The following is a 12,095-nucleotide window of genomic DNA, read 5'->3' on the forward strand; positions in this document are numbered from 1 at the left end:
ATTAGCCAGGGGTATAAGGCACTCCCGCAGGAACAAAAGGCAGCCATAAAAGACATGCCAAGGCCAGTGACCATCCAGGAAATGAGGAAAGTGTTGGGACTATTTAATTACTGCAGGAATTTTATATCAGACTTTGTAGAGAAAGCAGAGCCAATTCAACGGTTAGTTAAAGGGGGGAGGCCCGCCACTGATAAGATAGAATGGGAGACGGAGCAGGAGGAAGCATATAGGGCCCTTAAACAGGAATTAATAACAGCTCCTGCCCTAGGATTATTAGATCCCACTCGACCCTTCCACCTATATTGTAATTTAGATCATGAGAGTTATTCAGCCGTGGTAATGCAAGATCACGGAGGGAAACAGAGACCCGTTGCGTATTACACTGCAAAGAAAAGCAAAGGCGATGCCACGATGTGTGGCTGCAATAGATTGCGCCACCTGGGCGGTGCGAGTAAGTGAACCAGTAGTGATGATGGGGAAGGTAATTTTGCATACCCAACATACATTAGTGGAACTACTCAACACAGGAAAATTGCGGTCTATATCGGATAGCAGGAAAGCTAAATGGGAAGCTATATTACTCCCCAGGGATGGAACTGTGATAATACAAAAACATACCGGGGTTAATCCAGCCACGGGCATATTAACAGAAGGAGAAGGGCACAGTTGTCAGATGAAAATGGAGGAAGAAATAGGTAGTGGAGTAAAGGAAGACCCACCAGAAAATCCCGATATGATAATCTATGTAGATGGATCCCGAAAGTATATCAACGGAGAACCCAGAACAGGGTGGGCAGTAGTAAATCAAGAAGGAAAGACCCTGTTAAAAGGAGCCCTTTATGGGGATAAGTCAGCACAGGTAACGGAACGAGTGGCTTTAATAAAAGCGTTGGAAATAGCAAAAAACAAACGGATCAATGTTTATACCGACAGCCGTTATGCCTTTGGAGTGCTGCATGATTATATGACACTATGGGCCAGAAGTGGGTACATGACCTCTACGGGAGAGGTAGTAAAACATGGAAACCTAATAGAAAGGTTAGTTAAGGCTGCACAGGCACCTTTAGAGGCAGCGGTAATTAAAATAAAAGCCCACACAAAGATAGAGGATATGGACTCACAGGAACCCCAGGACCAGGCCCCTATAGGGAATAGGTATGCAGATCTAGCCGCCAAACTAGCTGCGGAAGAAATGCAACCAGAGGACGTGTTCAAAAATGAAATAAATATGGTCATGACAGCCAGTGGGGTACAGGAAGTGAATATAATGGAGGCACAAGAAAATAGTAGTAAAGAGGGAAAAGAGAGATGGAGACAAGCAGGTGCTCGACTACAGGATGGAATTTGGAAATGGGGCCCCCCGTAACCAGGTGGTGGCACCGGGATGTTGCAGACAACTGATGGCGCTATACCATGGTGTAACACATACTGGCAGAAGTAACATGTTGCACCTACTGACACAGTACTGGTGGTGGCCAAAGATGGGTCGGGAAGTAGTGAAATATTGCTACAGCTGTATAATATGCGCTAAGAATAATATAGGACAGAGATGTAGAGTTAGAGTAGCAAACCAACCCAGTCCCCAAGGACCCTGGGAAAACTTATAAATTGACTTTATCGGCCCCTTAGCGCAGGATCGGGGGAAAAAATATTGCCTGGTAATAATTGACCAATTTACCAGGTGGGTGGAAGTCTTTGCCACCGAGATTGCTCTGCAAAAACAGTTGCACTAATATTGGCTACCGAGGTTATACCCCGTTGGGGAGTGCCTCTGCAAATTGACTCAGACAACGGCACCCACTTTACCGGTAAAATAATGAGAGAAACTTGTAAGCTGTTACACGTAACACAAACATACCACATACCATATAACCCCCAGAGCTCGGGGATGGTAGAAAGAATGAATAGGACACTGAAAAACACACTGACAAAAGCCATCCAAGAAACAAGGAAGGGATGGTTGGAATTATTACCAGCATACTAATGAGGCTGCGAGCCACCCCAGGACTAACGACCGCACTGACCCCCTATGAATTAATGACAGGACAAGCTATGAGACTACCAGAGGATCTGGCTGGAAGGGTGGGAGAACCAGGACCAGTACAAGATAGATTAAGGCGATACTTAGTACAGGTAGACTACCTTTTATCCGAACTTCCGAAAACCGAAACCCTCTAAAAACCGAAGGTTTTTTCGTTCAGCGTAAGTTGTGCGCACGACATGACCAGAGTGGCGCACGACCCCGACCCCCGCCGATGACCCCCGCGGACCCCCGCCAACCCCCCCCGCCGACCCCGACCCCCGCCGACCCCCGCTGACCCCCCCGCCGACCCCCCCACAGACCCCCGCCGACCCCGGCTCCCGCCGACCCCCCGCCAACCCCCCCGCGGACCCCCGCCGACCCCGACCCCCGCCGACCCCGACGACCCCCACCCCCGACCCCCCCGCCGACCCACCCCCGACAAATTTCCCATTCTTATAAAATACCTTCCGAAATCCGAAATTTTCCGAAAACCGAAACACGGCTGGTCCCGAGGTTTTTGGATAAAGGATAGTCTACCTGTACAACTAAATCAGGAGGTACAAGCACTAAATAAAGAAGTGAGGAACCACATTCTCTCACTACTGGAATAGTGTGTTTCTTAACTTCATAAGAACAATGACATTGTGAAAGGGTTAAAAGAGCTAAGATGAGGGGATTAAGGAACAGAGCATATATCCAACCATATAAGGAATGGTTATGAACAATGTTCAGAAGGGAAGTCTGGTGTAGTCGTGGCCAAAGTGCACAAACCGTGAATCACTAACTGAGGAACGTATTGAGAGATAAAGTATGGGGTTACAAGACCAATGCACACAGGTCACAAGAATTTGCACCCGAAGCCAACTGTATGATGAAAGAAATGTATACGTGTAATGCACCTAATTGCAAACAGAAGCCACGACTCAGAACAAAACCTATATATAAGGCAGGAGAATTTCAGCGATCAGGGAGCATTCGTCCCAGGATGAGTGTCTTCCCTGTTGACTTGTGAATAAAGTTGCTTTACAGAACGAACCTCCGGACTCCGAGTGATTGATTGGGAATAAGGCAGACGTCGACCCTTTATATCAGAGGGTCCGTCTCGGGGAGAAGAAGCTCTCCCGGTTTACCCTTACACATTGGAACGTAGGAATGTATAGGTTTGGGAAAGACCATTGTGGTCCATCTGGCCAGTGCCAGTGTCAGGGAACAATCACTTTAAAAAGCCATCTGTTCTATGTGAAGCGCTTTGGGATGTTTTTTGAGAGGCACAATAAGGTATAAATATAAGTTCTTACTCTCTTTCTTTCTTTTGCTATCATCTCCTAGACCTCATCTCCATTTACACTTCTTTCAAAGTATTTACAGCACAGAAACAGGCCATTTGGCCCAACAGGTCCATGTAGGTGTTTATGCTCCACATGAGCCTCCTCCTGCCCTTCTTCATCTCACTCCATCAACATATCTTTCTATTCCTTTCTCCCTCATGTGTTACTCAAACTTCCACTTGAATGCAGCTATGCTATTCACCTCAACCACTCCCTGTGGTAGCGAGTTCCACATTCTAACCAATCGCTGTGTAAAGATGTTTCTCCTGAATTCCTTTTTGGATTTATTAGTGACATATCCTATATTTATGGCCCCTAGTACTGGTCTCGCCCGCAAGTGGAAACATCTTCTCTACGTCTACCCTATCAAACTGACTGCAAAAGCTTTTATAGATATGTGAAGAGAAAAAGATTGGTGAAGTCAAGCGTAGGTCCCTTGCAGTCAGAATCAGGGGAATTTATAATGGGGAACAAAGAAATGGCAGACCAATTAAATACATATTTTGGTTCTGTCTTCACAAAGGAGGACACAAATAACCTCCCAGAGATGTCGGGGAACATAGGGTCTGATGAAAGGGAGGAACTGAAAGAAATCAGTATTTGTAGGGAAATGGTGTTAGGGAAATTGACGGGATTGAAGGCTGATAAATCTACAGGGCCTGATAATCTACATCCTAGGGTACTTAAGGAAGTGGCCCTAGAAATAATAGATGCATTGCTGATCATCTTCCAACATTCGATGGAATCTGGAACAGTACCCGTGGATTGGAGGGTAGCTAATGTTACCCCACTATTGAAAAAAGGTGGTAGAGAGAAAACAGGGAATTACAGACCGGTAAGCCTGACATCGGTAGTGGGGAAATTGCTAGAGTCCATTATAAAAGATGTAATAGCAGAGCACTTGGAAAACAGTGACAGGATCGGACAAAGTCAACATGGATTTACAAAAGGTAAATCGTGCTTGACTAATCTACTGGAATTTTTTGAGGATGTAACTGGTAAAATAGATAAGGGAGAACCAGTGGATGTGTTGTATTTGGACTTTCAGAAGGCTTTTGATAAGGTCCCGCATAAGAGATTAGCGTGTAAAGTTAAGGCACATGGGATTGGGGGCAAGGTATTGACTTGGATAGAGAACTGGTTGGCAGACAGAAAGCAAAGAGTTGGAATAAACGGGTCTTTTTCCGAGTGGCAGGCAGTGACAATGGGGTACCGCAGGGATCGTTCCTTGGACCCCAGCTATTCACAATATATATTAATGATCTAGACAAGGGAACTAGATGTAATATCTCCAAATTTGCAGACGACACAAAGCTGGGTGGGCGTGTGTACTGTGAGGAGGATGCCGAGAAACTCCAGGATGATTTGGACAGGTTGGGTGATTGGGCAAAAGCATGGCAGATGCAATATAACGTGGATAAATGTGAGATTATCCACTTTGGTGGCAAAAACAGGAAGGCAGATTATTATCTGAATGGCAATAGATTGGGAGAAGGGGAAGTGCAACAAGACCTGGGTGTCCTTGTGCACCAGTCGCTGAAGGTAAGCATGCAGGTGCAGCAGGTGGTTAAGAAGGCAAATGATATGTTGGCCTTCGTAGCGAGAGGATTCGAGTACAGGAACAAGGATGTCTTGCTGCAGTTGTACAGGGCCTTGGTGAGACCACATCTTGAGTATTGTGTGCAGTTTTGGTCGCCTTATCTGAGGAAGGATGTTCTTGCCATGGAAGGAGTTCAGCGAAGATTCACCAGGCTGATACCTGGGATGGCAGGAATGACGTATGAGGAGAGATTGGGACGATTGGGCTTGTACTCGCTGGAGTTTAGAAGAATGAGAGGGGATCTCATTGAAACTTATAAAATTCTGACAGGACTGGACAGACTAGATGCAGGATGGATGTTCCCGATGGCCGGGGAGTCCAGAACCAGGGGTCACAGTCTAAGGATAAGGGGTAAGCCATTTAGGACAGTGATGAGGAGGAATTTCTTCACCCAGAGAGTGGTGAACCTGTGGAATTCTCTACCACAGAAGGCAGTAGAGGCTAATTCATTAAATATATTCAAGAAGGAGTTGGATATACTTCTTAAGGCGAAAGGGATCAAGGGGTATGGGGAGAATGCAAGGACCGGGTCCTGAAATTGGATGATCAGCCATGACCGCATTGAATGGCGGAGCAGGCTCGAGGGGCCGAATGGCCTACGCCTGCTCCTATCTTCTATGTTTCTAAACCCTTTCATAATCTTAATGACCTCTATCAGGTCACCCCCCTCAGTCTTCTCTGTTTTAGCGAAAAGAGCCCCAGCCTGTTCAATCTTTCCTGATAGTAATACCCTCTCAGTTCAGGTATCATTCTAGTCAATCTTTTTTGCACCTTCTCCAGTTGCTCTGTACCCTTTTGATAATATGGGGACCAGGACTGTTCGCAGTACTCCAAGTCTGGTCTAACCACTTCTAACATCTTTTCAAGCTTTTTCTGAAAATTCTCATAATTCACCCCTCCTCTTTGAGAGATGGAATTCCTCCTCACTGACGAGCTGCCTGGGGACTCCCAGCAGGTGTCAGCAGTTCGCTGGCCTCGTGTAAATGAGGCCTAGTGTCCACTATAGAGGGTGACTTGGGCCTAACCCGTTCCAGTGCCGGGATCGCTCACTGTGCCCAGTCTGCGCTGAGCGATGACCAGGGCACAGTGTTTGTAATGAACAGTCTATTACTGACATTCTCCCCAAAGACATTAGACAGCCATGACCGCCTCCCGACATTCAACAGATTATGAAAGCCAGCAACGTTATCAGCTGGTCAGGAGACAAAGTAAAGGCGCAGACAAGCACAACAGTTAATGGGAGGGAGAACTTTGCAAATCCATTCAAAGTGATCTGGAGAAATTCTTTTACTTAATCTGGTCCTTTGAAGCGAGGGCAGTAGAACACAAGTATGTTGAAGGATTAGTGAAATCAACCCCTGCACAACACACATAGGACCCTAACCAAATATGGGAAAGTAACAGATTGGTAGTCATAGCACAAAATTGCAAACAGACAATGTTATCTACAAATTTATTGCAATGCAGCCAAAGTAATAAATATGAACAATTAAAGGTACATGTGCAAATACACATTGGCACCTGATAAATCACTCTCAAAGTCAGCTTTTCCCACTTGCAACCAAGCTCACGTCTTAATGTATTAATTTAGCTTTAGGATATAAGATGTAAGAGAGACTTAAGAAAGCTTACATGGCGCAGTCTGACAGACATGCAGCAAACGTGCAAATATTTGAAAACAAATCCTGCGATAGCATCAGGAATATATTTTAAACACATGGTTTAAAAAGTGTCTTTGCATTTTGTTCTGATCTCACAGTCATGATTAAAAGTGTTTGCCAGACCTGTTTCCATTTGCTTACAAACACACATTGGAATTTCCTGGATCGCAATGGCACTTAAATTATGCCGGATACTGCACCGATCTTGCCGAATGGAAGGAATATATAAATACTGTGGCTACAAGAGCAGGTCAGAGGCTGGGTATTCTGCGACGAGTGTCTCACCTCCTGATTCCCCAAAGCCTTTCCACCATCTACAAGGCACAAGTCAGGAGTGTGATGGAATACTCTCCACTTGCCTGGATGAGTGCAGCTCCAACAACACTCAAGAATCTCGACACCATCCAGGACAAAGCAGCCCGCTTGATTGGCACCCCATCCACCACCTTAAACATTCACTCCCTCCACCACCGGCGCACCGTGGCTGCAGTGTATACCATCTACAAGCTGCACTGCAGCAACTCGCCAAGGCTTCTTCGACAGCACTGCCCAAACCCGCGACCTCTACCACCTAGAAGGGCAAGGACAGCAGATACATTGAACATGACCACCTCCAAGTTCCTCTCCAAGTCACACACCATCCTGACTTGGAAATATCGCCGATCCTTCATCGTTGCTGGGTCAAAATCCTGGAACTCCCTCCCTAACAGCACTGTGGGAGTACCTTCACCACACGGACTGCAGCCTTAATAGCAAAACCGCTCACCACCACCTTCTCAAGGGTAGTTAAGGATGGGCAATAAATGCTGGCCTTGCCAACGATGCCCACATCCCATTAAATAATTTTTAAAAAGGTTGGGTGTCAGCTCTTTAACAGCTCCACTATACACCAAATCACACAAGGGCGAATGCACTGACCCAATACGCTCAGAATGTCTTTGAAATGGTCAGAGGCTGGGTATTCTGTGGCGAGTCACTCACCTCCTGACTCCCCAAAGCCCCACTTGCCTAGATGCGTGCAGCTCCAACAACCCACAAGAATCTCGACACCATCCAGGACAAAGCAGACCTCTTGATTGACACCCCATCCAACACCTTAAACATTCACTCCCTCCACCACCGGCACATGGTGTCTGCAGTGTGTGCCATCTACAAGATGCACTGCAGCAACTCGCCAAGGCTTCTTCGACAGGATCTCCCAAACCCACGACCTCTTCCACCTAGAAGGACAAGAGCAGCAGGCGCATGGGATCACCACCACCTCCAAGTCCCTCTCCAAGTCACACACCATCCTGACTTGTAAATATATCACCGATCCTTCATCGTCGCTGGGTCAAAATCCTGGAACTCCCTCCCTAACAGCACTGTGGGAGTACCTTCACCACACTGTAGTGTATGTGCCTTTAAGTCAGAACTACTTTTTACAGCTCCTGTATACTGTAGTACCGGCAGTGACCACACCGGTATATAAGCTTTGCGCATGCCTCTGTACCCCAGTCTAGAGATTACCCTCCTCCAGTAAAGACCTGTTATATTGTAAATGTACAGCATCCGTGTGATTATTTATCCACTGAACCACGGATCTAACAGTGGCGAAGAGTGTCGATTCGAATCTACCTGCAACATAAAAAAAAAGAAAATTAGTCGAGGCCAGGAACACGGGCGTCAACCACGAGCAACCGCCCAGCAGTCAGGCAGAGATCCAACTTCGCTGGGGAGGCTGTGGAGAGCCGGGCTTGGTTCCCCAGCCACAACGAGCAGTAAGAAACCGACGACAGGTCCGGAGCAGACCCTTCCCGAGCAGCGGCGGCTGGAGCCGACCGACGGCAGAGAGAGAGCCGAGCAGCGTCGATGGGGTAAGACAGAGGGTGAAGAGCGCAGGGCACAGCCGGGGGTTGAACACCGAGCGGCGTCGAGGAAAAATACTGCAAACCGGAGGGAGAGAGGGTAAGAAACAGCCGGGTTCTAGACTGAGCGGCGTCAAAAAATATCAAAAGAAGAACACGCAGAGCACAGCCAGGGATCACGGGCTGATCAGGGTCCGCGGGGCGAAGCCAGGGGAGACGCCATTGAGCCGCGGAGAAGAAGGAAGAGCGCGGGAGGCGCCATTGAGCCGCGGAGAAGCAGGGAGAGCGCGGGAGATGCCATTGAGCTGCGGAGAAGCAGGGAGAGCGCGGGTGACGCCATTGAGCCGCGGAGAAGAAGGAAGAGCGCGGGAGACGCCACTTTGAGAAGCCGCAGTGGAGAAGAAGGGCGAGCGCGGGAAGGAAGGAAAGCGCGGGAGATGCCATTTTGTGCCAGCGGAGAAGAAGGGGAAGCGCGGGAGGCGCCATTGGTGATAGTTAACGCACAACCAAGGATGCCGAAGAGTGGCAGTATCTCTACGTTCGACAATGAAGTCGAAGATTGGGCGACATATGTGGAACGTATTGAGGTGTACTGCAGGGCGAATGAAGTGCCAGATGCTAATAAAGCACTGGTTCTGTTAAATTCCATGGGTGCAAAAACTTATGGGTTACTGCGAAATCTAATAACCCCAGAGAAGCCGGTAAACAAGAATTTTGAAAGCATAGTAGAAATCCTACAGGACCACTTAAACCCCACACCGCTGCTGATAGCAGAACGATTTAAGTTCCATAAAAGGAACCAACACAAAGACGAAAGCAATGCTGAGTACCTAACGGAACTGCACAAGCTATCAAAATACTGCCTGTTTGGAGCGGGACTAGCAGACACGTTAAGGGACAAGTTTGTGTGTGGGCTACAAAGTGAAGGAACCCAGAAACGGCTTCTATCAGAAAAGGACCTTACGCTGGACAAAGCTTTCAGTATGGCAGTATCACACGAAGCAGCCGCAAGGGGCGCTGCAGAGATACAACGGAGACCGCAAGAATATGGCACCAACGAAATGACCTATGGAACAGGGAAGTGCTATCGCTGCGGCAGAACAGCAAATGACCAGAAAGATTGTTGGTTCAAGGACCAAGTGTGCAGACAGTGTGGGAAAACAGGACACATAGCAAGAGTCTGCAGGTCTGGGAAGAAAACCAACAGTAAGAAATCTCCACAGGAGAAGTACAAAAAGGTACACCAGGTGATGGACAGTGGTTCAGGCGAACAGAAAAGTGACACAGACTCCGGAAGCAAGGAGCTGGCTTGTCTGAAACTACATAATGTAACCAAAATGGAGGATCACCAGACTATCTGGGTTACACTCAAGATAGACGGAGTCCAAGTGGAAATGGAATTGGACACAGGGTCAGCTCTAACAGTCATAAATCAAAGAGATTACAAGCGGCTATTTTCACACATACACTTGAAAGCTACAGAGATTGTCTTGAAGATGTATACGGGGCAAAAAGTCTACCCCAAAGGAAAAATAAGGGTGAAAGTGACATATAAAGGCCAGGAAATACTTAAAATGGATATATATGTATTGCCAAATGGAGGACCACCACTGCTAGGACGTGAATGGATCCGGAAGATACAATTAGATTGGCATTCCATACAGGCACTGAAGGTTGAGGCCAAAAAGGATGACGACGTCACACCTGGACGACTGTCAAAAATGCTAACTGACGCAAAAGAAGTGTTCCAGGAGGGACTAGGAACACTAAAAGGAATAACAGCAACGATTCAAATAGAGGAAAATGCAAGCCCAAAGTTTCTGAAGGCCAGGCCAGTGCCTTATGCAATCAGACCAGCTGTTGAAGCAGAGCTGGAAGGGTTGGAACGTGCAGGAGTACTGTCCAAAGTGGACTGGAGCGAGTGGGCTACACCCATCGTTTCTGTAATGAAGAGGTCATTGAGTAATACGCCTGGGGAACCAAAGAAGGTCCGCATCTGTGGGGATTTTAAGGTGACAGTGAACCCAGTCCTTCACATGGTGCAATATCCGCTTCCACGTATTGAGGATATTTTCGCTTCGCTATCTGGTGGTAAACGCTTCACCAAAATTGATCTAGCCCAGGTGTACTTGCAAATGGAGGTAGAAGAAGCTTCGAAACATTACCTTACGATCAACACTCATAAAGGTCTCTATCAATACAATCGGCTGGTGTTTGGAGTAGCCTTGACTCTGGCTATCTGGCAAAGGGCGATGGATCAGGTCCTGCAAGGGATTCCAGGGACCCAGTGTTATTTGGACGACATCTTGGTCACGGGCGAAAATGACGGTGATCACCTCACTAACTTGGAGAAGGTGCTCACCAGATTAAAGGAGTATGGGCTACGAGCTAATCGCCACAAGTGCGAGTTTTTCCAGAAACAGATCTCGTATTGCGGCCACGTCATCGATGAAGAGGGGTTACATAAGTCCCCTGACAAGATTGAGGCAGTCGTCAAGGCTCCAGCACCGGAAAATGTGTCACAACTGAGGTCGTTCCTTGGGCTGGTAAACTATTACCACAAGTTCTTACCAAATTTGTCTACGGTATTACACCTGCTGAACACCCTACTGCAAACAGGGGTACCATGGAAGTGGGATGACGAACGTAGATGAGCTTTCCAGAAGTGTAAAGAATTGATCACATCAAAAGAGGTGTTGGCGCATTTCAACCCAGCACTACCAATTCGTTTGGCATGTGATGCATCACCCTACGGCATTGGAGCGGTGCTGTCGCACAAATTCCCAGATGGGTTGGAGAGGCCAGTAGCCTTTGCGTCTCGGTCACTAACCTCAGCCGAGCGCAACTACGCCCAGATTGACAGGGAGGCCCTCAGCCTAGTATGGGGAGTAAAAAAATTCAACCACTTTCTGCATGGGCTGAAGTTCACCTTGCTGACTGACCACCAACCACTTGTCTCCATCTTTAATCCTAAGAAGGGCGTGCCAGTAATGACTGCACAGCGGTTACAAAGATGGTCCCTGTTTCTAGGGGCGAATCAATATGAAATAGAATATAAAGGCACAAAACAGCATGGGAACGCTGATGGGCTATCGCGCCTGCCACTGCCTACTCTGGAGGAAGCACCAGCAGTGGACCCTATCGAGATATTTTATTCGTCGATAATTGAACGATTGCCAGTAACAAACGCGGATATAGAGAAGGAGACCCGCAATGATCCGACGCTGTCACAGGTATATGAATTGACGGTGAGGGGATGGCCAACACATGGTGACTCACTGTTGCCAGCATTCTCATCCAGAAGAGAACAGCTGTCAGTATGCCAGGGGACAGTGATGTGTGGATCCAGAGTGGTGATTCCACCCAAGTTAAGGGAGAGAGTGCTAAATGAGCTACATGAAGGTCATCTGGGGGGAGTGAAAATGAAAAGCCTTGCTAGGGCTTATGTCTGGTGGCCGGGAATCGATCAACAAATCGAAGACCTAAGTAAGAGCTGCTTAGGATGCCAGAAGGTCCAAAATGCACCACCACATGCCCCTCTACACCCATGGGAGTGGCCCTCCTCTCCATGGCAATGGGTGCACATTGATTTCGCTGGTCCATTCATGGACTCAATGTTCTTAATAGCAGTGGATG

General features: G+C 47.6%; 1 protein-coding gene across 1 annotated transcript in view; it reads left to right on the forward strand.

Moving 5' to 3' along the window:
- Positions 1-679: 679 nt before the first annotated feature.
- LOC147122347 (uncharacterized) overlaps positions 680-12,095 on the forward strand; it is a 43,308-nt gene continuing 31,892 nt past the window's right edge. The window contains exon 1 of the mRNA XM_085978259.1: positions 680-859. Coding sequence (XP_085834385.1) covers positions 680-859 — 180 coding nt within the window. The remainder of the gene's footprint in view (positions 860-12,095) is intronic.

The sequence above is a fragment of the Somniosus microcephalus genome, chromosome 3, assembly GCF_052327205.1.
Source record: "Somniosus microcephalus isolate GS21.2 chromosome 3, FLI_Smic_1.0, whole genome shotgun sequence".
Classification (NCBI taxonomy): Eukaryota; Metazoa; Chordata; class Chondrichthyes; order Squaliformes; family Somniosidae; genus Somniosus; species Somniosus microcephalus.